Source organism: Anguilla rostrata, chromosome 12 (genome assembly GCF_018555375.3).
Source record: "Anguilla rostrata isolate EN2019 chromosome 12, ASM1855537v3, whole genome shotgun sequence".
In the NCBI taxonomy this organism is placed as follows: Eukaryota; Metazoa; Chordata; class Actinopteri; order Anguilliformes; family Anguillidae; genus Anguilla; species Anguilla rostrata.
Window position 1 is genome coordinate 9,421,851 of NC_057944.1, and position 25,252 is coordinate 9,447,102.

Genomic DNA, 25,252 nt, shown 5'->3' on the forward strand with positions numbered 1-25,252 from the left:
GCTGCAAAGGAGCAAAAAAAACGAAAACACTCAGAAGAAATTAACGCTTTCTTTTGCACCAGGAGTCATCGCACAGCTCTCAGAACTGCAACTCCTCAATCGGTATGACGTGCCAATTGGTTTCATCACACACAATTAGAGACTAATGATAATAAGCAGGTTCAGCTGTACGTTCGAGCCGAAGGATTCAACAAGTGGGGAAATGATTGTAGACGGCACAGCTTCTGAGCTCAGCACCAAAACTTCACAATTCATAAAACTAGAGAAAGACTTTAGGCCTTTCATTCATCACACTAAGATGTTAATTATTCATTCATTTCTTTTATCCTCTCCTGGTAAAAAACTCCATTGTAGCCTCCATTTCAGCAGGCAGAAACCTTCAGTTCTCAAACGAAAAGATGCCAGAAGCTAACATGCATTCTGATCACAATACAAAACTGCAGAAGCTAACACATATGCTAATTTATAAACATAGCATAAAAATAACAAACATGCAAATTACAACACAAAGCATGTGGATAGCTAACACACATGCTAATTACAACACAAAGCATGTGGATAGCTAACACGCATGCCAATTACAACACAAAGCATGTGGATAGCTAACACACATGCTAATTACAACACAAAGCATGTGGATAGCTAACATGCTAATTACAACACAAAGCGTGGACAGCTAACACGCATGCTAATTACAACACAAAGCATGTGGATAGCTAACACACATGCTAATTACAGCACAAAGCATGTGGATAGCTAACACGAATGCTAATTACAGCACAAAGCATGTGGATAGCTAACACACATGCTAATTACAGCACAAAGCATGTGGATAGCTAACACACATGCTAATTACAGCACAAAGCATGTGGACAGCTAACGCACATGCTAATTACAGCACAAAGCATGTGGATCGCTAACACGAATGCTAATTACAGCACAAAGCGTGGACATGGGGAAACAAACATACAGAAAAACGGCTGGCGGGCAGCTCAGAACAGAGAGAGGCTGAAGGTTACGGGCTCGCTGACCTCATACTCGTCCGTTTCCGCTTCGTCGGCTTTCATGAGGTTGACCTTCTCAACGGCCAGCATGGCAGCAGCCTTCAGCCTGCAGGAGGAGACACAGCACAGGCTGGTTTAAGCAAACCATCCATTATCTACACCGGCCTGCAGGAGGAGACACAGCACAGGCTGGTTTAAGCAAACCATCCATTATCTACACCGGCCAGCAGGAGGAGACACAGCACAGGCTGGTTTTAGCAAACCATCCATTATCTGTACCGGCCTGCAGGAGGAGACACAGCACAGGTCGGTTTAAGCAAACCATCCATTATCTACACCGGCCTGCAGGAGGAGATTAAGTGCATAGAGACTGCTGCTTTGTGACACTGAAGCCCTAAAAAGAACAGTGACAGTGATGCTGGCGGTTAAAATACTCCTGCTTTTAACCAGGAGGTTTCAGGTTCAAATCCCCAGCGGGGCCCACTGTGGACTGACTTCTGTAAATTCACAGCTGAATAAGTAAAAACGGAGGAGTGGGCAGACGGATCCAGCTTCGAGAAGCAGCCAAACATAAAGCAACCTTAACGGGGAGATCTGAGAGGCCAAGCTCGTTTTCACCGTCCGTCTTTCAGGCGAGATTCACTTTTATGGGGGGAGGTGCAAGGTAATAACCTTCATTCATAAAAGCACTTTTCCTGCTAATCGCACAAAGTGCTTTCCAAACAAACACAGATAAACGATAAAAGAATAAAACGGTCACAAAAGGCCATAAAATAAAAGCGATAAAATGAGAAATAAAAGACAAGTGCAAAGATGGAAAATTAGGAAGTGAAGTTTTACGAGGTTCTAATGTTCCACAGAGCACGAGCCCTGATTTCTCTCCTCCTCTAGTTCTCAATTCTGACAGAGGGAGCAACGAGGAGCTCTTTGGAGGAGAATCTAAAGGAGTGTACTGGGGTGTATGTATTTAGGTCAGCGATGTACTCTGGGGCTAATCCAATGAGTGCCTTGACAGTTCTCAGTAAAATTTTAAATTCAATTCTGAAAGAAAAGAGGAAGTCAGTGTAAAGAGGTCAGAAGTGGGGCTGTAGTTAGAGTTAGTTAGTTATACTTTGTTGACCTCATGGGGTAATTTGTCCTCCTGCATTTAACCCATCCTAGCTACTTAAGAGCAGTGGGCAGCCACAGTGAAGCGCCTGGGGACCAACTCCAGTTCTGAGGCCAGTGCCTTAGTCAAGGGCAACGGCAGGACTATCCCTAACCTGACACGCATGTCTTTCGGTGTGGGAGGAAACCGGAGTACCCGGAGGAAACCCACGTGAGCACAGGGAGAACACACACAGCAAGGATCTGGCCGGGACTCAAACCCGCAACCTCCGTCTTGCGAGTCCTATCGGTTTTGGTGGGGGGTCTAGCAGCAGAGTTTCAGACTAGCTGAAGTCTGTGAAAGGTGCTTTGTCTCACGCAGGAACACAGAGAGAGTCCACAAACGGAAGTAGAACAGACAGTGGGCACAGGGTGAAATGCGCCAACTGTCTGCATTGGCGGGTTTTCCAGCCAATGGGACACGGGCCCAGGGTCCAAGACGGCGATCGTACCGGTCGTCTGTCCCGTGGCTGCACCCGGCAAACTGCTGGAACACAGTCCTTTCCAGAACCTTCTTCGGCGCCTGGTTCTGGAGGAAGTAGACCACGGGGTGCCGGAGCCGATAGTCGTTCTCGGGCGCGTGGTTCTTCTGGGCCAGCTTCACCAATCGGGCGTACTCAGCTTTGATCGCCTGAGGGGGGGGGAGGAGACACGGTCAGCGGTGCAGCTCGGCCTCCGTACCAGCAGAGGGCGCCAGTCTCTGGTGCAAAGTAGCGGCCGATGCCAGTATGATACCTCCCCACCATGTTTGATCTGTTAATGAAGCACTGGCGTGGGACTGACAGTTATGTGCTAGAAGTCCTGAAAATCCTTAATGGAAGCCTTGTGCAAAAGATGCAGAACTGTAAACTGTAAAAGGCCTAAGTTACTGTTTGCTCAGTCATGCCTATTCCTCAAATGTCATCAAGAACAGAAAATATGAAGACCATTCCTTTTAAGACCTAAACCAATGAACGGTTCAGCGGTTGAATTACAAAGAGAAGGTTTAGAAAACAATTTCCTTGTATCAGCTAGCAGAAATATCTTTCCAACACACTTCTTTGACCCAAAGCTTCAAAGCAGGCTCCTACCAGATGATGTAGAATGAAGACCACCATCCAGTTCACAGCTTAATCAAATAAACTAATTAAAAAACCCTACTTGCACAAAGTAGCCCCAGGACCAGTTAAGTGAAACACCCACCTTCTTAATGTGATACTACTGGATCCACTCATAATTTTAGCCTAATACACCATTTCAGCTTAGCACAACACACAAATCAAATACGTTGTTAGTCACTGATTAAAACATATAACAAAAGGTTTGGCTCAAACAATTAAGAGGAGGTGTACACATACAAGTTTAAAGGTATGATTCCAGTTAGTGGCCTAACTATGGGAGGAACCCCTGCCTGACTGTCAAAATCTGCAGCCAATAAACAGAGAGCACGAAACACACCAATGCAAGAAACATTCAAACAATGCCCCACCCCACAAAAAACTCACTAGATATTTTCACAGAAAACAAAGGCACTAATCACCAGCGCTGTCTTTTGGAAGAGGTTCCTTTTACTACAGAAATGGCGTGTAGTACGTTACAGCCAGAAAAAAAAGGCTTTGGCAGTCCGTGCAAAAGCAGAAAGACGGATTGGAAGCGTACAGATAGAAGAGCACTGCAGGAAAAGCACAAGAAGAGAAGAAAGGAGGTACCTGATTGGACAGCTGGTTCTGGGCCATGCCTCTCTTACGCACTCCTGGCCTTACCATTGGTCACTATTAAAATCCTGCACAAAAGGAGGCCGGCAACTTTGTGCTCCAGGACGAGCGACAGGGTGGCGCGTGATTGGGCGGGACGAAGAGGGGGGAGGGGACTGTGCCTACTCGTGTACCGTCCTTAACCCTCAAAGAGACTTAATGAGGACAGTGCAGTGGGAAGCAGCGATGGAAGGGGAGGCCTCTTCAGAGACACTTAAAACTGCTCTGGAGGGCCAGGCTTTCTTCTGAACGCTGTGTCACTCACACCGAAAAAACGCAGCCTTAAAAAAAAAAAAACCTCAGCGGTCTGGAGAGTGGAGCTCTAACGCTCACGTAAAACGTCTCTCGCGGGGAAAAGCTCTCTCCTGCGGCGCACGTTAAATGCCATTTACACCGAGGCGTGTGAAACGTCACGGACCGTCGAAGAAGCAGACCCGTCCGTGCGCCTCGCGGCAAAGGGAGGGACTAGAGACGGGCTTCGCCGTTTCACAAATCAAGGAACGCAGCCGCGTAGCCGGCAACAGCTGAAAGCGTAAAGCCTTTTAATTTTCCAATAATCTATGACAAGGCCAGCGTTAAGGACCCTGCAGGGTGTTACACTCCAGACTGGGCGTCTCAGGACATGGAAATCAGCACACACAGAGAGAGCTCGAAACAGATCCTCAGCTTCAATATCCGTCCAATAAGAGTTTTAATAATTCATTCAGTCGTACATAAAAACACTTCAGCCAACAACAGCGGATTCATTTGTCACATAAAGAGCAACACGAAGAGATTTATTTATTTAGACTAAATCAATTCTGTCAAGCCTTCGCCGTCAGCCAGAGATCCATTGATGTGTTCAGCTTATCTGAACTGTATTAAAAACAAGCTGCAAAACGAATTTGGATTGATTTTATGCACTCTAACTAAATCTCCCCTGAAGGATATCACCCACAATGACGCAAGTTCAATAGTCTGCGTATCGGACACAGCGGGAGGAAAGCAGAGCAGTTTAAATAAGAGCAGGGCTGCTCTGATCAACAGATACATCCGCAGGACAGTCAGAGCGACTCAGTTTCACTGTCACAGTCCAGGATTTGTACAATGTCATCATTGCACCCAATCGGCTGGGCAGGAGGGGGAGGGGACAATTCCACCATTGGCTGAGCTGGAGGGGGCGGGGACAATTCCACCATTGGCTGAGCAGGAGGGGGCAGGGACAACTCCATCACTGGATGAGCAGGAGGGGGCGGGGACAAATACACCACCAGCTGAGCAGGAGGAGGCGGGGACAACTCAACCACTGGCTGAGCAGGAGGAGGCAGGAACAATTCCACCATTGGCTGAGTGAGGGGCGGGGACAATTCCACCATTGGCTGAGCAGGAGGGGGCAGGGACAACTCCATCACTGGCTGAGCAGGAGGGGGAGTGGACAACTCCACCACCAGCTGAGCAGGAGGGGGCGGGGACAACTCCACCATTGGCTGAGCAGTAGGGGGCGGGGACAACTCCACCATTGGCTGGGCAGGAGAGGGCAGGGATAAATCCACCATTGGCTGAGCAGGAGGGGGCGGGGACAACTCCACCATTGGCTGAGCAGGATGGGGTGGGGACAGCTCCACCATTGGCTGAGCAGGAGGGGGAGTGGACAACTCCACCACCAGCTGAGCAGGAGGGGGCGGGGACAACTCCACCATTGGCTGAGCAGGAGGGGGCGGGGACAACTCCACCATTGGCTGGGCAGGAGGGGGCAGGGACAACTGCACCATTGGCTGAGCAGGAGGGGGCGGGGACAATTCCACCATTGGCTGAGCAGGAGGGGGCGGGGACAATTCCACCATTGGCTGAGCAGGAGGGGGCGGGGACAATTCCACCATTGGCTGAGCAGGAGGGGGCGGGGACAATTCCACCATTGGCTGAGCAGGAGGGGGCGGTGACAACTCCACCACCAGCTGATCAAAAAGGGGCAGGGACACCTCATCAGCAGAAAGGGACAGGTTGCCCATTGGCTGAGAAATAAGAGGCTGGGACATGTTGCTGATAGGCTGAGCAGAAGGGGGCGGGGGCATGTTATCCATAGGCTGAGAAGGGGGCAGGGACATACAGCCCATTGGCTGAGCAAAAATGGGAGGAGGACTTAGGGCGTCTGTCTCGACATGGGCCTGACAGGTAAGGGGTATGGTGGGGCCCTCATTATCAGGCTGCAGAAAGAAAGAAGGAAAGAAGGAAAGAAAGAGAGAAAGAGAGATGGGGCCAGAGTGAGAGAAAGCAACTCAGACGATGGAGGTAGAACAAAACAGGAAATGAATGGAAAGACAGAACTGATCTGAAGAGAGGAGAGCAGCATGCACATCCGACTCTACACGCCTACGCTGCAATCGATGCTGCTACCAAAACACAGCAGCCGGATACCAGCAGAATCTACACAGACTGAGTCCCTCCCGAGGACCAAAAGCTACTTACAGGGACTCAAACAGACCGCGTATGATTCCCGCTCCCCAACTTCTCCCCAAACTTCTTCTGTACACCCCCCAGAGCCTCGTGACACTTTCTGCGTTTCAATGAGCACTGGCATCCATTCCACTTCTATGCGGTCAGTACAAGCGCTGAACTCGATGTCAATTAGCGAACTGGAAAACACCCTTAATTTCAATTCATTTCCTGAAGTGCCTGCTTTGAGCTGTAATTGACCGTGACCCTGTTATGAAGAGTCGCATTTTACACCACATTTAAGTCCAGTTTGAGCCGTGTTCACGCGCGAGTCACGCGTTCAGGCTGTGTTGCCTGGGATGGGTACGGGTGCAGCAGGCTGTGAGAGGGGGGGTGCGTGTGTGGAGGGTGCGGGGCGGGCGGGGCTTCCTTACGGCGGAGAGCAGGGCCTCGGGGGTCCGCTCCGGGTCCTCGCCGGCGGCCTGGGACAGCGCCCTTTCCACGTCCTCCCTCCAGGCATCCAGCGCGCCCGCCGTGGGGGACGCATCCACCGAATCTGGGGCCTCCTGGGGAACTGCAGAGTACCCCGCCGCTGTTACACCACTGAATATACCACTAACACACCACACTTAGACACTGCAGTCTATACCATTAACACATTGTCACATAGACCACTAACATACTGCAGTCTACACCATTAACACACTGTCAGTAGTGTTTGTCAGTGTTGTGTGGTTTCAGCGAAGCTGAGCAGCTCTACTTGCGCACACACGTTCTCTCTCTGTTCTGTGTCAGCAGTGTTTTCAGTGCTGTGTGGTGTCAATGCTGTGTGTTATGGCTTTAAGTGAAGCGGAGTGGCTTGGTTTGAGTTTTCTCTCTCTCTCTCTGACTCACCTGTGCTCTGGGCGGGGCTCGGCTCTGTGCTCCCAGGCTGGGGCGTCCCCTGATTGGCCTGCTGGCTGTGAGTGGCGTCCCACTCCTCCAGCTCTTTCTCGAACAGCTGGTTGTCCTCGGTCACGTACGCCCTCAGGTCCGGCGGCAGTCTGTCCAGGACATTCCATGCCTGTCCCGTCTCCTCGTCCACTTCCTCTGGAGACAGACAGGGGGCACCAGCAGGCACACATCCTTACTGTCCGAGCCAATCACAGCGAGCGTACTGAAGACCAGCACATAGCAAAGAGCAACACATTCATACTCGCTCACTCATTCACATTCACACTCATATTCACTCACTCACATTCATATTCATATTCATACTCATTCACATTCACACTCATATTCACATTCACATTCACACTCATTCTCACTCACTCACTCATATACATACATACATACATTCAGGGCTGTTGGACAAAGCTTTACAGCCTATAACTCAAAGGATAATTAACCAAGCACAGCAGAAAAGTCTGAACTGGCAGAAACAGGAAAGCAGCAGGAGACCCTTACTGATACAGTCCAGAGTAAGCCCACATCCTCAGCACTGCACTGTCAGTCCTTAGCATGATGCTCCACTCATATTCACAACTCTCACACTTGCAACATGGGATTTGTACATTTTTCACATTTAGATTATATTCTTCAAACCATATTCCTTGTACACACTTGGGGCATGAGAAATTATTATTATCAATTATTATTAGGTATTAGGGAGAATAATTATAATAATAATTAAAAACAAATTATTATTATTAATAATAATAATAATAATAATAATAATAATAATAGCAATAACAACAATAACAGTAGTATTGCTATTATGCTTATTATTATTATGCTTTTTATTATGATTATAGTTTACTATGAGCTGTATGCAGCAGGCAGGGCGCTCCCGCGGGTTACCTTGCGGCCTGCAGGGGGCGGCGGTGCTGACGTACATCAGGCAGTACGCGCTGGCGTTGCGGTGCCCGCCGTAGGACTCCTGGGCGAGCTCCTCCCAGGAGGCGGCGGTGACGGCGATGTCGTTGTAGCGCATCCAGCAGCGGTGCTGGGCGCTGTAGATGTAGGCCCAGTAGTGCCCGGTGCACGCCTGGCCCTCGTGCACCAGCACCGCGTGCAGCCGGTACGGGACCTGGGGGGGGAGGGGGGGCGTTTTTTAAAGCCACTCACATTTACAGCTGCTCATCACACATTTTCATATGGAAGCTGTTTATGTGGCTGGACATTTACTTGAGGAATTCAGGCTAAGCACGTTGGCTCAAGGGTATAACGGCTGTGCCCTAACATGGGAATCAAACCGGCAACTTCTCAGTTAACAAACGCATGTCCCGATACACTACGCTATAGTGCCGACCCTCGTGTGGGAAACGGCATGATTGGGGCAGGGGTGAGGCAGGAGCAGGGGTTGGGTGGTGAGGAGCAGGGGTGTGACAGTGAGGGGCATGGGCAGGGGCGGGACGGTGAGAGGCGGGGGCGGGGCAATGAGCGGCAGGGATGTGGCAGTGAGGGGCAGTGAGGAGCAATGAGGGGTGGGGCAATGGGGGCAGGGCATTGAGGGGTGGGGGCAGGGCAGTGGGGGGCAGGGGTGTGGCAGTAAAGGGCAGTGAGGGGTGGGGGAGGGGCAATGAGGGGTGGGGCAATGGGGGCAGGGCATTGAGGGGCAGGGGTGGGGCAGTGAGGGGCGGGGAAGGGGCAATGAGGGGTGGGGCAGTGAGGACCAGGGGTGGGGCTGTGAGGACCAGGGGTGGGCCAGTGAGGACCAGGGGCAGGGCAGTGAGGGGCGGGGGTGTGGCAGTGAGGGGCGTGGCCTGCGGGCGGACGGAGACGCGCTTGCCTGCATCATGGCCGCGTCTGAGATGACCCGCTCCATGCTTCCGTGTGTGCTGGCGACACGCCCCTGCAGCTCTGAAACAGAGGGGACGGGGGGGTGAGACTGAGCCCCTGTCCAGAGGGCGGGGGCATGGGGGGCTCCAGCCCGGGTCCTGGGGTGCTGCGACCTGGCAGGGTTCAGTTTTGCGGTGTTTATGCACTTGGTCCACACACTCATGTACACACATGCAAATATTTTGTCTTCATACAGGCGCATCATGTCTGCACATCTTTTGTTAAACAGCTGAACAGTCCATTTGGGTGAGCTTTCTCAAGGTTAAGCACACAATACGACCCACCTGATAAGGTGGGCGGGGCAGATGAGGGCGGGGTGGGTGAGATATGGGTGTGGCAGGGTGGGGTGGGTGAGATATGGGCGTGACTGGGTGGGGTGGGAGAGATATGGGTGTGGCAAACGAGGGCGGGGCAGGAGACATATAGGCGTGGCAGGCATGGGCGTGGCAGACGAGGCCGGGTGGGAGAGATATGGGTGTGCAGGGTGGGGTGGTAGATATATGGGCATGACAGGGCAGGTGGGAGAGATATGGGCGTGGCAGGGTGGGGTGGGAGAGATATGGGCGTGGCTGGTGAGGGCGGGGCGGGAGACATACAGGCGTGGCAGGCATGGGCGTGGCAGGCGAGGGCGTGGCAGGCGAGGGCGGGGCAGGCGAGGGCGGGGCAGGCGAGGGCGTGGCAGGCGTGGGTGTGGCAGGCGAGGGCGGGGCGGGAGACATATGGGCGTGGCAGGCATGGGCGTGGCAGGCGTGGGCGGGGCAGGCGAGGGCGGGGCGCGTACCCTGGATGTCGGTCTCCACCTCGGTCCTCCAGCGGCGCAGGCAGTCCTCCAGCACCTGCATCTCCTCCGGCGTGATGTGGCGCGGGGCGGGGTGCGTGGGCGCGGGCGCGTCCTGCGGGGGGGCGCTGCGGGGGCCCCCGAAACGGAAGCAAATCAGTCAGCGTAACGGCACTCCCCCCCCCAAAGTGATTACAATGACACTGTGCAACACTGCTCACCCTGGGCAGCTTCCACACTGCATTACATCGCTGCGTTCGATAGGCTAATAAGATCAGCAGTCAGTACAGAGATCAATAACACTGGTCAATAACAGCGTGGCAAGAAGCGCTCGATTCCACTTCACTGTTAGGACGCATCCACAGTAAACTACCCGCACAAACATTCACCTAACACTGACTACGTGTACATGCACACAATATTCTGGTTATTGCCCTTGTTCCAAATAAGACAATAACCCGAATAAGCTGTTTACATGGCTCCTGAGATGTTAATGTTCTTTGAATATTCATGTTTACGTCCAGACTTGCAGTCCGATAAAACATAAATTGGCCACGTAACGTTACATCCCTTAAGCTCTCTATTCACTCGTCAAATTATTTTTTAAAGTAGGATCATTTCTCCCTTCATCCAGGAATGTAGTGTCTTTTTTTTGCAGGGCCCCATCCTTGTGCCCTGTGAGCTGCTAGCTGTCTGGCTCATGTTTAAAATGCAATGGGTAGCCTAGCAACAGCAGTGCTGAGCGTAAACAACACCCTCAGGCCGTATGAGTTGCAAACTGTCGTGAAAACCCAACTGGAGATGGATATTCTGAATAAACTGCATGCATGTCCAAATGCCACTCTAATATCCGGATTAAATACCCGCAACAAGGCCTTATTCCCGAATATACCATATTTGAAATAAGGCATTTTCGGGGTATTTAATTAGAATGTGTTCTTTACATTACCCATATCTTATTCAGGATATTGTCTTTTTCAGAATAATATTGAAATGCATGTAAACATACCCAATGACTGCTACAGTTCTTTCTAGGGATGCACTGAAATTAAACATTTTTTGGCAGATTTTTAGGGGCCAACACCAATACGTGGCCAAAATTTAGGTGCACCCCAAGTTCTTTCTGTGGTGCAGCCACAGAAAGGGTTCAGGCCCGCGAACGCGAACGTGATCCCACGTACCTCGGCGTCGGCTGCGGCAGCGGCGCGTTCGTGCCACCGGAGGGCGCTGCGGTGCGAGGATCCTCCTCCTCGGAGGGGGGGAGGCCGGATTTGGTGGAGGCGAACTCCATGGCGTACTGCAGGACGTGGGCCAGGGGCAGCCTCTTGGGGCCCGAGCCATAGCTCAGGTACCTTAGAGAGGAAGGAAGAGCAGCCGTTTCCACAAACGAAAGGGCCCACGCGTACTTTTTTCCCCACTGCTTGTTTCAGACGCTGATGCTGAGGGAGATCTATCTGAACGCGCAGTTCCAGTTATACGGCTAGACCGGGTAAAAGCACTTCGCCCTCACGCATAACATCCTCCCCCGATCTTCACTCTGACAACGCGTAACAGGAAGTCAGAATGCGTGGCATCCCTTTGTCCTGGCGGGCCTCTGAAAGGCAGAAAAGACTCTGAAGAGCACTTCGCATTCTGAACCCGCGGGCTTCACGACTCAAAAGCCAAGCCGCTCGGCCGTAGCTTTTTACCAGAGCTCTTAACGAAACACAAACAGGAGAATCTTAATGGCGAGATCAGCCCATCGAAGCTTTGAAATATCAAATTCCGGCTAAATGACCCGATCGGTTTTTCCACGCTTTAACTCGGTGTGAAAAACGTCTCCCCAATATCATGCGCCTTTAACTACTTCCGACATGTTCTCCGTTCAGAATCTCAGAAATATGTTCGCCAGTCGCTTTTATACACCCTTTTTGACAAACGTAAGCCGCTCGCTGAAATCCCCCTTAGTCTAGATTAGCTCTGAGCTGGATGAAAGACAACAGTGATTATTCCTCTATCGTGTCAGATTTAGCCAAAGTAAAAGATCCGCTGACACATGCCTCTGGATTAGGAGGCCGTGCAGCGTTGCGGGAGCGTTGTGAGAGCGTTGTGGGAGCGTTTTAGGGACGATAGCCGGGTACCGTACCTCTTTAGCTGCTGAAGTAGTTAGGAAGCGGCGCAGCGTTGTAGGGGCATTTCAGGGACGCTAGCCGGGCGTAGCGGGCGTACTCTACCTCTCCAGCTGCTGCTGTAGTTAGCGCAGCGTTGTAAGAGCGTTGTGGGAGCGTTTCAGGGACGCTAGCCGGGCGTAGCGAGCGTACTCTACCTCTCCAGCAGCTGCTGTAGTTAGCGCAGCGTTGCGGGAGCGTTGTGGGAGCGTTTCAGGGACGTTAGCCCGGCGTAGCGAGCGTACTCTACCTCTCCAGCTGCTTCTGTAGTTAGCGCAGCGTTGCGGCAGCGTTGTGGGAGCGTTTTAGGGACGCTAGCCGGGCGTAGCGGGCGTACTCTACCTCTCCAGCTGCTGCTGCAGGAAGGTCAGGTGCTCCCGCAGCCTCCGCATCTCGGCCCGCTTCAGCTGGGTCGCCTCCCTGTTCCTGTGCATATACCTGTCACCACGGAAACGGGGAAAAACAAACTCAAACACAAACTCACTCAACAACACAGCCGTTCAGTTCATCTGTGCACTCAGAACTTTGCCAAGCGTCAAAACCACCTTCTCTCTCCCGATTGGCCAGTAGGGACCACTGAACGCGGCTTTGGTTTGGAATACTGAATCAGACATTCCAAATGGGTGGGAACTGGTCATGTACCACCCCACGTCGGGCGGCAGCGTTTGAAAAAAAAAAAAAAAGGGGAAGCGGGTTGAGGGGTGGGGTGGAAGACTCAGCCCACCTGTCCATGTACAGAACGGAGGGGAACTCCAGCTTGCTGTGGATCTTCTCCGGCCGTCCCATCGCCTGGTTGAACTGAAACCTGGAGAGTTCAAAGGTCAGCACCGACGGGAGCTCAGTGAACCAGCGCTGAAAGACAAAAGGAGAAAGAGCTTCCAGCTTTCACGGGCGCAGACTATTCAATGCATTCTAATTTATTCACCTTTTACGTTTTCATGTTTTGTACCTGCCGTTCTCTACGGCTCAAAGGCTGCATAGCTTATATAGTCAAAAGCACATTACGTGTGGGAAAATGACTAAAAAAACAAAGGAAATGAACTCCAGCAGAATTTGACCAGCTTTAATGCATCAGGTTTGTCTCAGAATGTTGGTAAATGTGCCACCTTCAGTGTTGAGTTTCTGTTACAGACACGTAGAGCTGCTCTCTTTCGAGCAGTGTGAACCTCGTTCCCTGAAGGGAAACTTTTCAGTCAAAGCAGCTCATCATTTTACCGACTCTCACATCCGCAATGCTGCTTTAAAAGTGATCATTAGCTCCCTCTACTGGCCACCAACTGCGCAACTGAAATGTTTCATTTTAAAGGCAACAGGACGGAGTGTGGCACAGTGGGTAAGGAACTGCACTTGTAACCGAAAGGTTGCAGGTTCGAATCCCGGGTAAGGACACTGCCGTTGTACCCTTGAGCAAGGTACTTAACCTGCATTGCTTCAGTATATATCCAGCTGTATAAATGGATACAATGTAAAAGTGCTATGTAAAAAAAAGTTGTGTAAGTCGCTCTGGATAAGAGCGTCTGCTAAATGCCTGTAATGTAATGTAATGTAATGTAACATGCAGAATTTATTTCTGTTTACAGCCAGAAAACGTCACATTGACACTGCAAAAACAATAACCTTTTGTTTTTTTCTTCAGTTATACCTCATGTTTTATTTAGTTTTTTTTTTTCTGAGAGAACAGCTAGATGCGCATCAAAGGGACTGGCGCAACTGACCTCTTGCCCGGATTTCCCAGAATTCCCGGAGTGCAGGGTCTCAATCTCGCCCTCGATGGTGGCCGCCTCCAGGCACTCGTGCAGGTCCTTGAACCCGTTCACCTGGAGGGGGTACTGGCCGAACATCTCCGTGTTCTCGAACCTCTTCCCTAGACAGCAACGCACGGGGACACGGGTGTAAGGCAAGGGCGAGCTCCTTCTGCCTGGGATCTGAAGCTTTCAGGCAGACCGTAAAGGTGCAGGATGCAAGCTCAAGAACACGTCTGTACATACTTGGTCGAATTTTCTTGACATCCCGATAGATATCAATAAGTTAAAAGCTCAAGGGGGAAAAAAATCAGATCTCTTGACTGCCCCAGGCTCTGAAATCTGCCACTCTAATAACCAATCAGGATAGCTCTCTGAAAGGAAGCTTCCCAACCTGCCGGTCAATCCTGCTGCATGTTCACAGCGCTGCCGGAGCAGGCAGGCTGGGGCTCACGCATAAGCGCGAAGCAGAGATACTACAGAGATGGCGCTAAAGTTAACTAGCGCCACAAATCTAGCTCTTTCTTTCTTGTCTCTCCGAACGTACGTACCGTACCTTTAAGTCGAGTGGGAACGGTCAAGTTTCTTTTCTCTCACCTTCAAGCACCCCCAGTGCCAAGAACTGCCCGTAGAAGAGCTCCACCAGCGGGTTCTTCAGCTTCTCTCCCTCCCTGATGAAAACGGTAGGAAGAGCAGAAGGAACGATCACTTCAAATAAATACATCTCTCAATAAAATTAGCCTTTTGTCCCTGTCACCAGGACACTTGTGAAACGCCCTTTTCCCCCGCAGTGACACTCTATGGTACAAACTCTGGATCAGTACTGCTACTCTCCGGGTCTGCACTGTTCTGGGATCAGCTACGGCCTGCTGAATGAGATCACGTGTTCTTTTGAAATCAAGGTTCACTTAGAGTCATTGTCTATAAGCCAAAAGAGACACAGGGTTGACTTATCATGTTGGTTCTCCTGTATTCATTTTGTTTTAGCTCAGGTCCTTCCTCACAGGGGTGAATGGCACTAAAATGGCAGTCATATCCAGGTATGTACAGGACACAGCATGGACCGTGTTAAAAGGACAGGAATGGTGAACTTGATAGCGCTGTAGGAGAGCAGAGAGCCTCTGTCCTGCGCCACTCGAGTAGCTTACCGCTCCTCCTGGACCTGGAAAGCGTCTTCCAGCCAGTCCAGCAGCCTGTGGGTGAACTCACTCACGTCCTGCTGCTGACACACACGCACACACAAATATACAGACATAGAAGAGGATGAGCAGTAGACCACGCCCCCTTACAGTTGTACAGTATATCACACAGACAGGTGGGCCGCCATGCCAACCCACTGCTGAACAGATGCTTCAGTGTTTCGGGCTAGTCTAAGGCATAACGCTGAGTAGATCTACAGAGTGAGAACAGCAAGCACAGTTCATGTGCCGCACTGAGCAACTACTCCAAACACTAGAGCGTACCTCTGGTGGGATACCCTCAGTGTGGGCTGATGGGATACTGTGGCCTCAGTGTGGGCTGATGGGATACTGCAGCCCTCAGTGGGGGCTGATGGGATACCCTCAGTGTGAGCTGATGGGATACTGTGGCCCTCAGTGGGGGCTGATCGGGATTCACTGTATGTGCCCTCAGTGGTGGGCTGATGGGATACTCCCTAGTGGCGTACTCAGTGGGGCTGATGGGATACTGCAGCCCTCAGTGTGGGCTGATGGGATAGCCTCAGTGGGGGCTGATGGGATACTGCAGCCCTCAGTGGGGGCTGATGGGATACCCTCAGTGTGAGCTGATGGGATACTGTGGCCCTCAGTGTGGGCTGATGGGATACTGTGGCCCTCAGTGGGGGCTGATGGGATACTGTGGCCCTCAGTGGGGGCTGATGGGATACCCTCAGTGTGAGCTGATGGGATACTGTGGCCCTCAGTGTGGGCTGATGGGATACTGGCCCTCAGTGTGGGCTGATGGGATATGCCTCAGTGGGGCTGATGGGATACTGTGGCCCTCAGTGGGGGCTGATGGGATACCCTCAGTGTGAGCTGATGGGATACTGTGGCCCTCAGTGGGGCTGATGGGATACTGTGGCCCTCAGTGGGGGCTGATGGGATCCTCAGTGGCTGAGTACTGTGCCCTCAGTGTGGGATGGACTGGCCCCATGGGCTGATGGATACTGTGGCCCTCAGTGGGGGCTGATGGATACCCTCAGTGTGGCTGATGGGATACGGCCCTCAGTGTGGGCTGATGGGATACGGCCTCAGTGTGGTGTGGGATCTGGCCCTCATGGGCTGATGGATACGTGCCTCAGTGGGTATGGGTCCTGGTGGCATGGGATACCCTCAGTGTGGGCTGATGGGATACCCTCAGTGTGGGCTGATGGGATACCCTCAGTGTGGGCTGATGGGATACCCTCAGTGTGGGCTGATGGGATACCCTCAGTGTGGGCTGATGGGATACCCACAGTGTGGGCTGATGGGATACCCTCAGTGTGGGCTGATGGGACACGGTACCTGCTGCGCCCCGCTGGACTTGAAGGCCGTGTTGAGGATCTCCAGGGCGCGGGACGGGTCCACGTACTTGCGCTTGGACGCCAGCATGAGGGCGAACAGCCGCCGGAGCTCCCGCACGAACAGCACGCTGGGGCTCTCCTGGGGAAGCACCAACCAATCAACACTCTCCTCTCCCCTTCGTCAAGCTCCGTGACTGGTTGAAAACCATGTGACTGGTGTGGGTGGCAGCTTGTGCATTTCTAAGTTCTCATAGGTTTAGTCCACTGTAGCTGTGCTGGGGGGCAGGGGGTGGGTGGATGAAGGGGAAGGTCAGCGCGTACAGAGACACGCAGGTGAACAAACTTAATTAAAGGCCCACTCAGTAATGTCAGTTGGAAATCGGAGGGCCGCGTGTGTGAGTGAGGGCTGACCTGCTGGTTGCGCGGCAGGTCCCCGGAACGTTCCGGAGGCGCGTACAGCAGCACCAGCCTCTGGAACTCCAGCAGGTGGAAGAGAGACTGAAAGAGAAAGAACCAGAAAGAAAGGAGATGCATTGATGACATATTCTTAGTTACTCCAATTATTCCTCTTGCCTTGTCTACTGAACTTGAATGTACATACACACGTACTGTAGTTACTGTAAGATAACCAGTTACAAAATGCATACTTTTGCTGTAATCCCAGATATATCATCGACAAGTATAAAGATCGATCAGATGGATACTTAGTATAAAAACACAAGTAAATATGCATATCTCCCCTATTATAATACATTTTGCACATGAATACTGAACTGCACTTTGTAGTAACTGATGTCTTTGTTTAGAGGAGAGGAGCCACTTGGCTCACGAGCTGGGGAGCGGATCTGGGATCAGGCGGGAGGGACGTGCGTTCGCTGACCAATGGGAAGCGTGCTTTAGCGCGGGCTCAGACCTGCCGCCAGGGAGGACACGGTTGGCAGATCTCCCAGAATGCAGTTCCAAACAGACCAGTGGGGCAGATCCGATTCAACGGGGCAGGGCTGATCTAACGAGCCTCCGACAGCATCGGAGGCTTGGATTGAGCCCAGCTGGCGAGCCCCGCTTCCTGGCTCGCCTGTATCAGCCAACGGGGACTCACGTTGTTAGCAGGTGGACGTGCAGCTGTGTGACCGGCTCCTTGTTTACTGGCTTCCCTGCCTGATCGGTGCTTCGAGATAGCGGGCCTCCTAGTTATTAAATCTGACCCATGAAAAGTGGAAACATTTCAACCATTCGGTATCCAAAAGTGTGTTAACGTTCACGGGGAAAGTTAATCATCTGGAATCAAAGCAGCAGCGAGCTGGCTGACCCTTCTCTTTTTAAGACTGCAGATCCCACCGTTAACCACCTGCTTACAATCCTCCTTCTCATCCAAAACTAAGCTTTTTTTGTGTTAACTTGGCATCTCTCGTCAAATGTTTTGGATTCAAATACTTTTCTATGCTTTACGGATCTTGTCTGGTGTATTGGAACCAATGAAACACTCCCAAAAAGTGCAAACCCGGCCTCCTGGTCATACTGACAGGCTCAATTACACCAGGCAAGATCAACAGAGCACAGAAAAGTATTTGAATCCAAAACAAATACGTATTTGACCCAGGTCTGGACCCCTGCTGTTGGCTCAGGAGAGTGAAGACAACTCGCCAAAGCCATCAGGCCGTCACTTGAGAAAAGAACAGTGCGATCCCCGCCGACGGAATCCTTCCCATATATCCCCGGGGCAAACCGAAACCAAACGTGCGCCTCCCCCGCAGGGCTGCCGGGCACGGTTGGCACCGAGCGTCGCTTTTGTCGGCCGAGCCACCCAGCAGCACCGCTCTCCCTTCTGACACCGCACTCTATTCAACGGCAAATTCTAAAAGCCTTCCAAAAAAAAAAAAACATTCAGACAATTATGATGGTGTCAACGACTAAACAACTCCCTCCTGTCTACCTCCAGTCTGCCAAATCTCGGTGAACGCTGGATGCGAGAAGTGAGGTCACGGCCCGCTTTTGTATCGCGGCCAATCGCGGGACTCCGTGTTCCCGGGACGTGTCCCGACGGCCCCCCCGTGTGTGGTCTGAAATGGAGCCCTTCGGGGTTTGGATAATATCGCTCCTCCCCTCCCTCACCTGAAGTGGCTGGCTGTTAATCTTCGTCCCGACTAATAATAGAACTCCCGAGAAGAAAACCCGGCCCGTTCACAGGGCGTACATTTCCTGTTGAACTAACCCTCGATGCACGTTGTGAAAAGGACTTCTGCAAAAACCTGGAACTACCTGTGGGAGACCAGCTGAAACATTAATTAAGCTTTAGGTTACCTTTACCTTGCCATATGAGGGGCTATACACACACACACACACACACACACCTGTGTGTGAGTGATCGGCAGTATGGGAAGCGGAGAGCTGTGGGTTCACCTGGATGACGGCGCTGGACCAGCAGGTATTCTCCAGAGGGACACACACACACACATGCACACACACATATACACCTGTGTGTGTGTGCTAGGCAGTGAGGCAAGTGGAGAGCTGTGGGTTCACCTGGATGACAGCGCTGAACCAGCAGGTGTTCCCCACGTTCTTCAGGCCCACGGGGCAGGAGTCCTGCCGCTTCCTGTCGTGGGGGTTGGGCAGCTCGCTCCACGGTGTGCTCTGAGACTGCTTGTTCGCCTCTAGGCTGGCCTCCAGGACCCTGCGGGGGGAGGCAGACATGTAACGCAAACGTCCTCCTACGCGGTCACCTCCCCGCTCTCTCTGTCTCTACCGTGTCTGCCGGTGACCTCTGCGAGATTACGTTCCTTAAAAGGACAGAGCAAGGAGGGCAGATCCTCTCTGGATAGAAGCAAAGGCTCCGTCTTAAAGAAGCACAAAACTTTTAGCCCGGGAGAGAATCCGAACGCGTCGTTCCCGGAAGGTCAGCGCCGTGCAACCCATCGGCCAATCAGAAAGAAGGTCCGCCCACCTGCTGATGGCCTGCTCCTCCTCGGAGACGCCCGTCTCTCGGAAGGCCTCGCTGGATTCGCTCAGGCTGAGCGCCAAGGCCTTCTGGAGCTCGTCCTTGTCATCGCCTGCCGTATCAACAGACAATCTCACAAGATGGCCAACCGCATTCAGACACATAAGACACAGAGTCTTCAGACTGACCACACGAAAGTTCTGCCTACTCTAAGCTGAAATGTTCGCATCTGATGCATCATACAGAAGAATATTCATGAATGTGGTATGGTCAAGGACAATAAACAGCTGAAGTGGACATTGGGCTCACATCTTCATGAATATTCAAAAAATATATAATATACCACATAAAAATGCATTTCCAGTTGTATAGCCCACCAAATAAAATAAATCGATGGATGATATAAAAATAGAATCTTAACTAATGTACCGAGTTTAAATTTACTGTCAAGCTTTCCATACTCTCAACTCCTCTGACAAGCATTAAGCCTAATACCTTAAAAGGATAACATGCTCATCACATTAATTCAACAGCTAATTGTGTGTAGCTACCCCGTGATGAACCGACCACCAACACATTTATCAGATAAATGTGGTACAAGTTATGAATTATTCAAAACTGCAGCAGTGAAACTACATCAGACGCCAGGCCTCCCTCGAATCATGACTTGGTAAGGCATGGAAGGTGAGGTACTTCTTGGACCTTGCTAAAACTCAGTCAGGCTTCCGGGTTATTCTCCCTGAAGAACGCTCCACGATGGACCAACGAGCTAGAGGACGCAAGGTTTTGTGGAGATCTTGTGGGTTTATGCAGGTCTGTGGAGCATGCTACTCCTGCATTAGCTTGTGGGTTACAAACGCGTGACAACAGTGTGCTCAGATATATTTAACCTTCTTCCAAGGCCATTCAAGTGATCTCCTTTTACACTACAACAGTCAGCTGATTGTAACCTCAATCTGAACCAAGGGAATAAAAAGCAAAAAACCATGACTCATGATTGAAGAAGTGTTACGCAAGCACCTGGATGAGCAGCATTACTGCAAAGCAGGGGCTTCTGGGAAAAAAAAACCCCACAGGGGTTGAGTTTCCATGAGAAGTGTGGCAAAGGGGAGAAAATGTACATGACACATCATGAGAGGGCTTACAGGCCTGCGCAACGGTCGTCCACCTGCAAGGGCGACTCTGCCCAATATTCCCAATTTGACACCCTGCTGACAAATCTACCGTTTCCACCATAATTCTGAAGTCACAACGGAACTATTTAAGACCTAACTGACATTTGGGAATCTTTACTTAGTCTTTAGTATCATCTGAACTGAAGCCTGCATTCAATTTTCTGAATCTATGCTCTACAATTGGGGGAAAGGGAAAGGGAGGCAGAACACCAAAGTGACACTGTCTGAGGGTGGTAATAAAATAGTAATAATAATAATAATAACAATAACATACAATTTATTACATGATTTTTCTTTGTGCGAACAATTTCAGTTCTACACGAGTGCAGTAAAAAGCATTTTTTTAAATGACAGGAAAGTGAAATAGGATAAAAAGGACAGAAACAATGTAGCGAATAAATTGGAAAAATAAAATAATTTGACTGACAAATGACGACAGGTTTAATAGAACGCATTCCAAAAAAGATGTGGTCTGCGATGATACAGGTACAAGATTAGAAATGAGAAAGCTAAATGATCCTAAAGGTAAGGCCAAACGTGTTAAAAAATTATTTTTGGATGGATTTCCCCAGGTGTGGGAAATAGACTGGAGGAAGGGTGGAGAATGAGGCAGGGGTTCCAGCTTCAGTCCTGCTGAACGTAGGCAGATTGCACGTTTGCTCACGGAAAGGATGGGCGTTTTATTCAACCATCTCACATAACGATCTCAAGAGAAATGCCCATTTTGCAAAAAACCAAAGGTCGACAGGCTTGAGTTACACCCATTTACTCTCATTACTTTAATAAAACGTTTAGTCGAGCAGTGGAGACACCTCCCTGGACCCTGACAGATGACAGCCGTTACGCTTCCCGTTACGGTGCGTTACGGGTCATTACAGCGCGTACTTGATTCGGCGTGGCTCCCTGCGTCCATCTGCGCCGTCAGGAAGTACGCAGATTCGTTCTGCGGGAGGACCCTGCCGTTGTTGGCCACGAGGAGGGCCACCGCTTTGGTTAGGTCGCCGTTGCAGGCCTACAGGGAGACACGAACAAGGAGCAGACACGGTTAGCCAAGCCGAGCTTACGCCATTAAGCAAGACACAGACGAGCAGCACGCGCGCTAAATGTGTTAGCCACAGACGAGCAGCACACAAGCTAAATGTGTTAGCCACAGACGAGCAGCACACAAGCTAAATGTGTTAGCCACACCGGGCTCACGCCTTCAGAGCTGCCATTATGACATCACATCGAGCATCAGACAGGAGGCGGGATGATGTTGTGGATGTGAAACCTACAGGCCCTAATTCACAAAACCTCTCAGAGTTTGAGAGCTGATCCATGATCAGTCTGGCCTTTTAACTGAAAACAGATAACATGAGGAAATGGAGTGCAGAAGATTGGTCCTTCAGCTGAGGAACCCAACTGCCAGCACACTCGGATTTCAAAACTTTAAATAACGGCTGGTGGATGTGGTTTGGCCAGCTCCGACACCGAATTTTGCATGAATCCTCTGTAATACTCTTGAGGAGGAAAAACATAACTTCTTCCTGGCTCATTTAAAATAGTAGTTTTCATGCTCCCATTTCAGGCACCCATACTCTCATTGCAGCAATATACAGAGTACATTTTAAATGAGCCACCAATTTTAAATGAGCCGGTAACTGCTGTATTTTTCATGCATCCATTGTAATACTTTCAAGAAGAAAAATACAAGTCGCTGACATATTTTAAAATGTTATAACATACTCTGAGTTTTAAAAAAGAAAGTAAAAATAAGAAAATATATTTCCGAGGGAAATTAGGAATTCTGTCTTGGCAATGACATTCTGGACTCCTAACATTGACAGCTGATCAGGCTTTTGCGCATAATGACTCGAGCTTACATTCAGGCTGGGTGAGCTGATCCAGCATCAGGTTGCACAGGGATCGTATCTCAGTCAGCGGCGCTGTACCTGTAAAGCGTGCTGCAGACGCTGCGTGTCCGTGGTGCCCGTCGCATCTCTCAGCTGATTCAGGAGCACCTGCTGATACTGCGGGCCAAACACGCAGACACAACGCAGACACCAGACACAACGTCAGCAGCTCATATAAACACGTGCACGTGGTGTAGCGGGTCACAGCCGCGGAAAGACAGAAATATTTCCCCTATTTACAAATTAATTTCTTATATTTCCTAAATGACGTAAATATGACATTCTGTTAAACCTTATTATTCGATATTCTGTTAAATGGCCGCATGCCATATAGATCCACAATACAACGACAGAAAGAAAGAAAATAAATGTCTTGTCATCTCACATTTGGAAGCCCCTGGGTTTGAGCACTCAACTGGAGCCAAATGTCTTTAGTTCCAAACCAGGGTGAGATATTGTAATAGTGTTCTAGTGCAAGATACTTTATCTTAATCTCACCAATTTATATCCAACCGTCCAAACGCATATGTAAATGTGCGTGTTTGTAAGGCACTGTAACCCTCAGCAGTGCTATCAAGCCGCATGCAAGATTCTGCTCAACGGACATTTGCATGAAGGGTTTTGGGTGCAAATATAGGAACCTGGGTGAAGTGCCTGGCAACAAACCATAGCACGCAAGTGCAAGTAATCCGTGTATCCCCCACACATACGTTTTGTTAGAATAAGACATGCAGACTATAGGTAGCGAAACGATAGTTTAATCCAAATTTACGTAATTAATGTTACTATGTGTTAAATGGCTATAGTACTACAAAAGTGAATGTCTGATAGCTAGCAAAACTTGACGTAAAAGACAGTCCTAGGAATCCAGTTGGACCAGCTAGGTACAGAACCAGAGCTAACACCATAGAATTCGTGGCACACCATCTAATTTGTGCTCAGTGAATCTTTAAGCAGCACGTATGCCTCGCTATTCGTAAACAAACATCTCATAACGGTAATTTGAGTATGTAAGCATATATCATGACAAGGCATGAGCGGCGTGGCTAGCGTGCTAGCCTAGCTACAGAGGCAGCGAGCGGTGCATTGCTGTCACTCGCTGACAGTTCGTCAGCTCCCTGCTCCAGTGCCCTAAATTACAGACTTTGGTTTTGAACGTGTCCTGTTCTTTACTTCAGAATGATTCATCCACTAACTAACTTGCACTAACTAGCTCACTAACTTGCTAACTGGCACTGTTCACTTACGCAAGCCACTTTGTTAAGAACTGCTTCAAAACTATCCTGGCTGTAGCTACAGCTACCAAGCTATCGCGTTTGGAATGTAGCGAAACTATTACTAAGTCTGTCTTTCACTTTCTTTTTGACAAATGAGCAACACGTTGCAATGTTTGTATAGCCTAAGACTAAAGTTATACGGAACAGACAATTCGGCATTTAATACTACGCTAGCTAGATAGCTGCATACGAGGTTAACTTGCTGGTACGTTCGCTTAGCCTCGGACTATATTAGTATTCATATTATAAAGCGCGTTAAGTAACACAAGCGCAATATTGCTACTTCGCTAGTAGTAGCTTGGCTATATCAAAACAAACGGTTGGGATTTCAAACACTGACATTAATGGCTGCTAACTGCTATCGACTGATACGAAAAAATATTTGCTCAACTTGGTGAGTATATGTGGTGATTATACAGCTGTAACAATTACTTGGCGTTTGCTAGTTGGTTTAAATACACGAAGTGAGATACACTTGGTAGTAAGAGGAAACCAAAACTCTGGAGGTACTTCGGCTAGCAAACCAACTTGCCCGTCTTTAGCTGAGTTGAGTTTTCCCCAACGAAATGTAACTTAGTGCGCATTACCGACACAAACTTGCCTTCTGAGAATGATGTTGAAGGACATTCTGCTCCACGGTCATGGCAGGTACAGAGTGAAATACAAACGAAAAAATCTAAAAACTTAAAGAATAAAACTGTTAGCTAAAAGTAATACGAATAAAACATCTGGCGGAGACGCCCACAGCATGAACGGCGGGTTGGAGAGCGTCATTGGAAATGCGAGTTGCGGAATACGTGTAAAACATCAACACAATCCATTTTTCATGTTCCATTAGTAGAGCCTTAGCTAGCAAATGGCCATTACGTAATCGTACTTCTACAATCAAGACTTCACCATAGCTTTAGTATAGAGGCAGACCGTGCAGAATTAAGGCAGTGAAGTCCCATTGATATAAACTAAGTTATGCCCTGTGCTCTGTTTACATATTAGCACTTGTGAAACTGTTAGTCTGGGTCAGACAGATCCAGGACATTACTGAGATTTTACAGCAATAAAATAAAATTCATGCAAAAATACTCAATGTATGTTTATCTCAATTCCACACACGTACATACACACGTACATACAGACGGGTGACAAATTAAAGGAAAAACCAATATAAATTGTCTTAGTAAGGTTTTGGGCCACCACAAACCGCCAGAACAACTTCAATGCACCTTGGCAAAGATTCTACAAGCCTCTGGAACGCTAATGGAGGGATTGAACACCATTCTTCCAAAACATATTCCCTCATTTGGTGTTTTGATGATGGTGGTAGAGAGCGCCGTCTAACACGTCGGTCCAAAATCTCCCGTAGGTGTTCGACAGGGCTGAGATCTGGTGACTGCGAAGGCCACAGCATATTATTCACATTATTTTCATAATCAACAAACCATTCAGTGACCCCATGTGCCCTGTGGATGGAGGTATTGTCATCCTGGAAGAGACTACTCACATCAGGATAGAAATGTTTCATTATAGGATAAAGGCAATCACTCGGAATAACTTTAATGACCAAGCCTTCCTCCATGACTCACATAAGAGTGGCATAGCAGACACCATCAAAATCTCAGATGCAGAATTGGGTTTGGATAATTTTATTAATGCTTCTATTTTAGTGGTGGACAAACAAGCCCCTTTTAAGA

The 25,252-nt window shown here is 49.8% G+C and overlaps 1 protein-coding gene across 3 annotated transcripts in view; it reads right to left on the reverse strand.

The window, feature by feature from the left end:
* Window positions 1-24,388, reverse strand: part of LOC135235625 (ubiquitin carboxyl-terminal hydrolase 25-like) — a 32,182-nt gene extending 7,794 nt beyond the window's left edge. Inside the window, exons 1-20 of one of the 3 annotated variants that reach the window (XM_064301307.1) lie at window positions 24,166-24,388; window positions 22,327-22,404; window positions 21,281-21,407; window positions 19,227-19,332; window positions 18,806-18,956; window positions 16,694-16,780; window positions 16,284-16,421; window positions 14,931-15,001; window positions 14,380-14,453; window positions 13,756-13,904; window positions 12,765-12,892; window positions 12,383-12,478; window positions 11,075-11,245; window positions 9,897-10,021; window positions 9,066-9,136; window positions 8,135-8,363; window positions 7,190-7,384; window positions 6,730-6,869; window positions 2,603-2,781; window positions 1,032-1,110 (exon numbers count right to left, since the gene is read on the reverse strand). In XM_064301307.1, coding sequence (XP_064157377.1) covers window positions 1,032-1,110; window positions 2,603-2,781; window positions 6,730-6,869; window positions 7,190-7,384; window positions 8,135-8,363; window positions 9,066-9,136; window positions 9,897-10,021; window positions 11,075-11,245; window positions 12,383-12,478; window positions 12,765-12,892; window positions 13,756-13,904; window positions 14,380-14,453; window positions 14,931-15,001; window positions 16,284-16,421; window positions 16,694-16,780; window positions 18,806-18,956; window positions 19,227-19,332; window positions 21,281-21,407; window positions 22,327-22,404; window positions 24,166-24,207 — 2,436 coding nt within the window. In that variant the 5' untranslated portion in view covers window positions 24,208-24,388. Of the gene's footprint in view, window positions 1-1,031; window positions 1,111-2,602; window positions 2,782-6,729; window positions 6,870-7,189; window positions 7,385-8,134; window positions 8,364-9,065; window positions 9,137-9,896; window positions 10,022-11,074; window positions 11,246-12,382; window positions 12,479-12,764; window positions 12,893-13,755; window positions 13,905-14,379; window positions 14,454-14,930; window positions 15,005-16,283; window positions 16,422-16,693; window positions 16,781-18,805; window positions 18,957-19,226; window positions 19,333-21,280; window positions 21,408-22,257; window positions 22,405-24,165 lie in introns of those variants that run through there. The other 2 variants (XM_064301306.1, XM_064301308.1) reach the window with 2 other exon arrangements.
* Window positions 24,389-25,252: the final 864 nt, after the last annotated feature.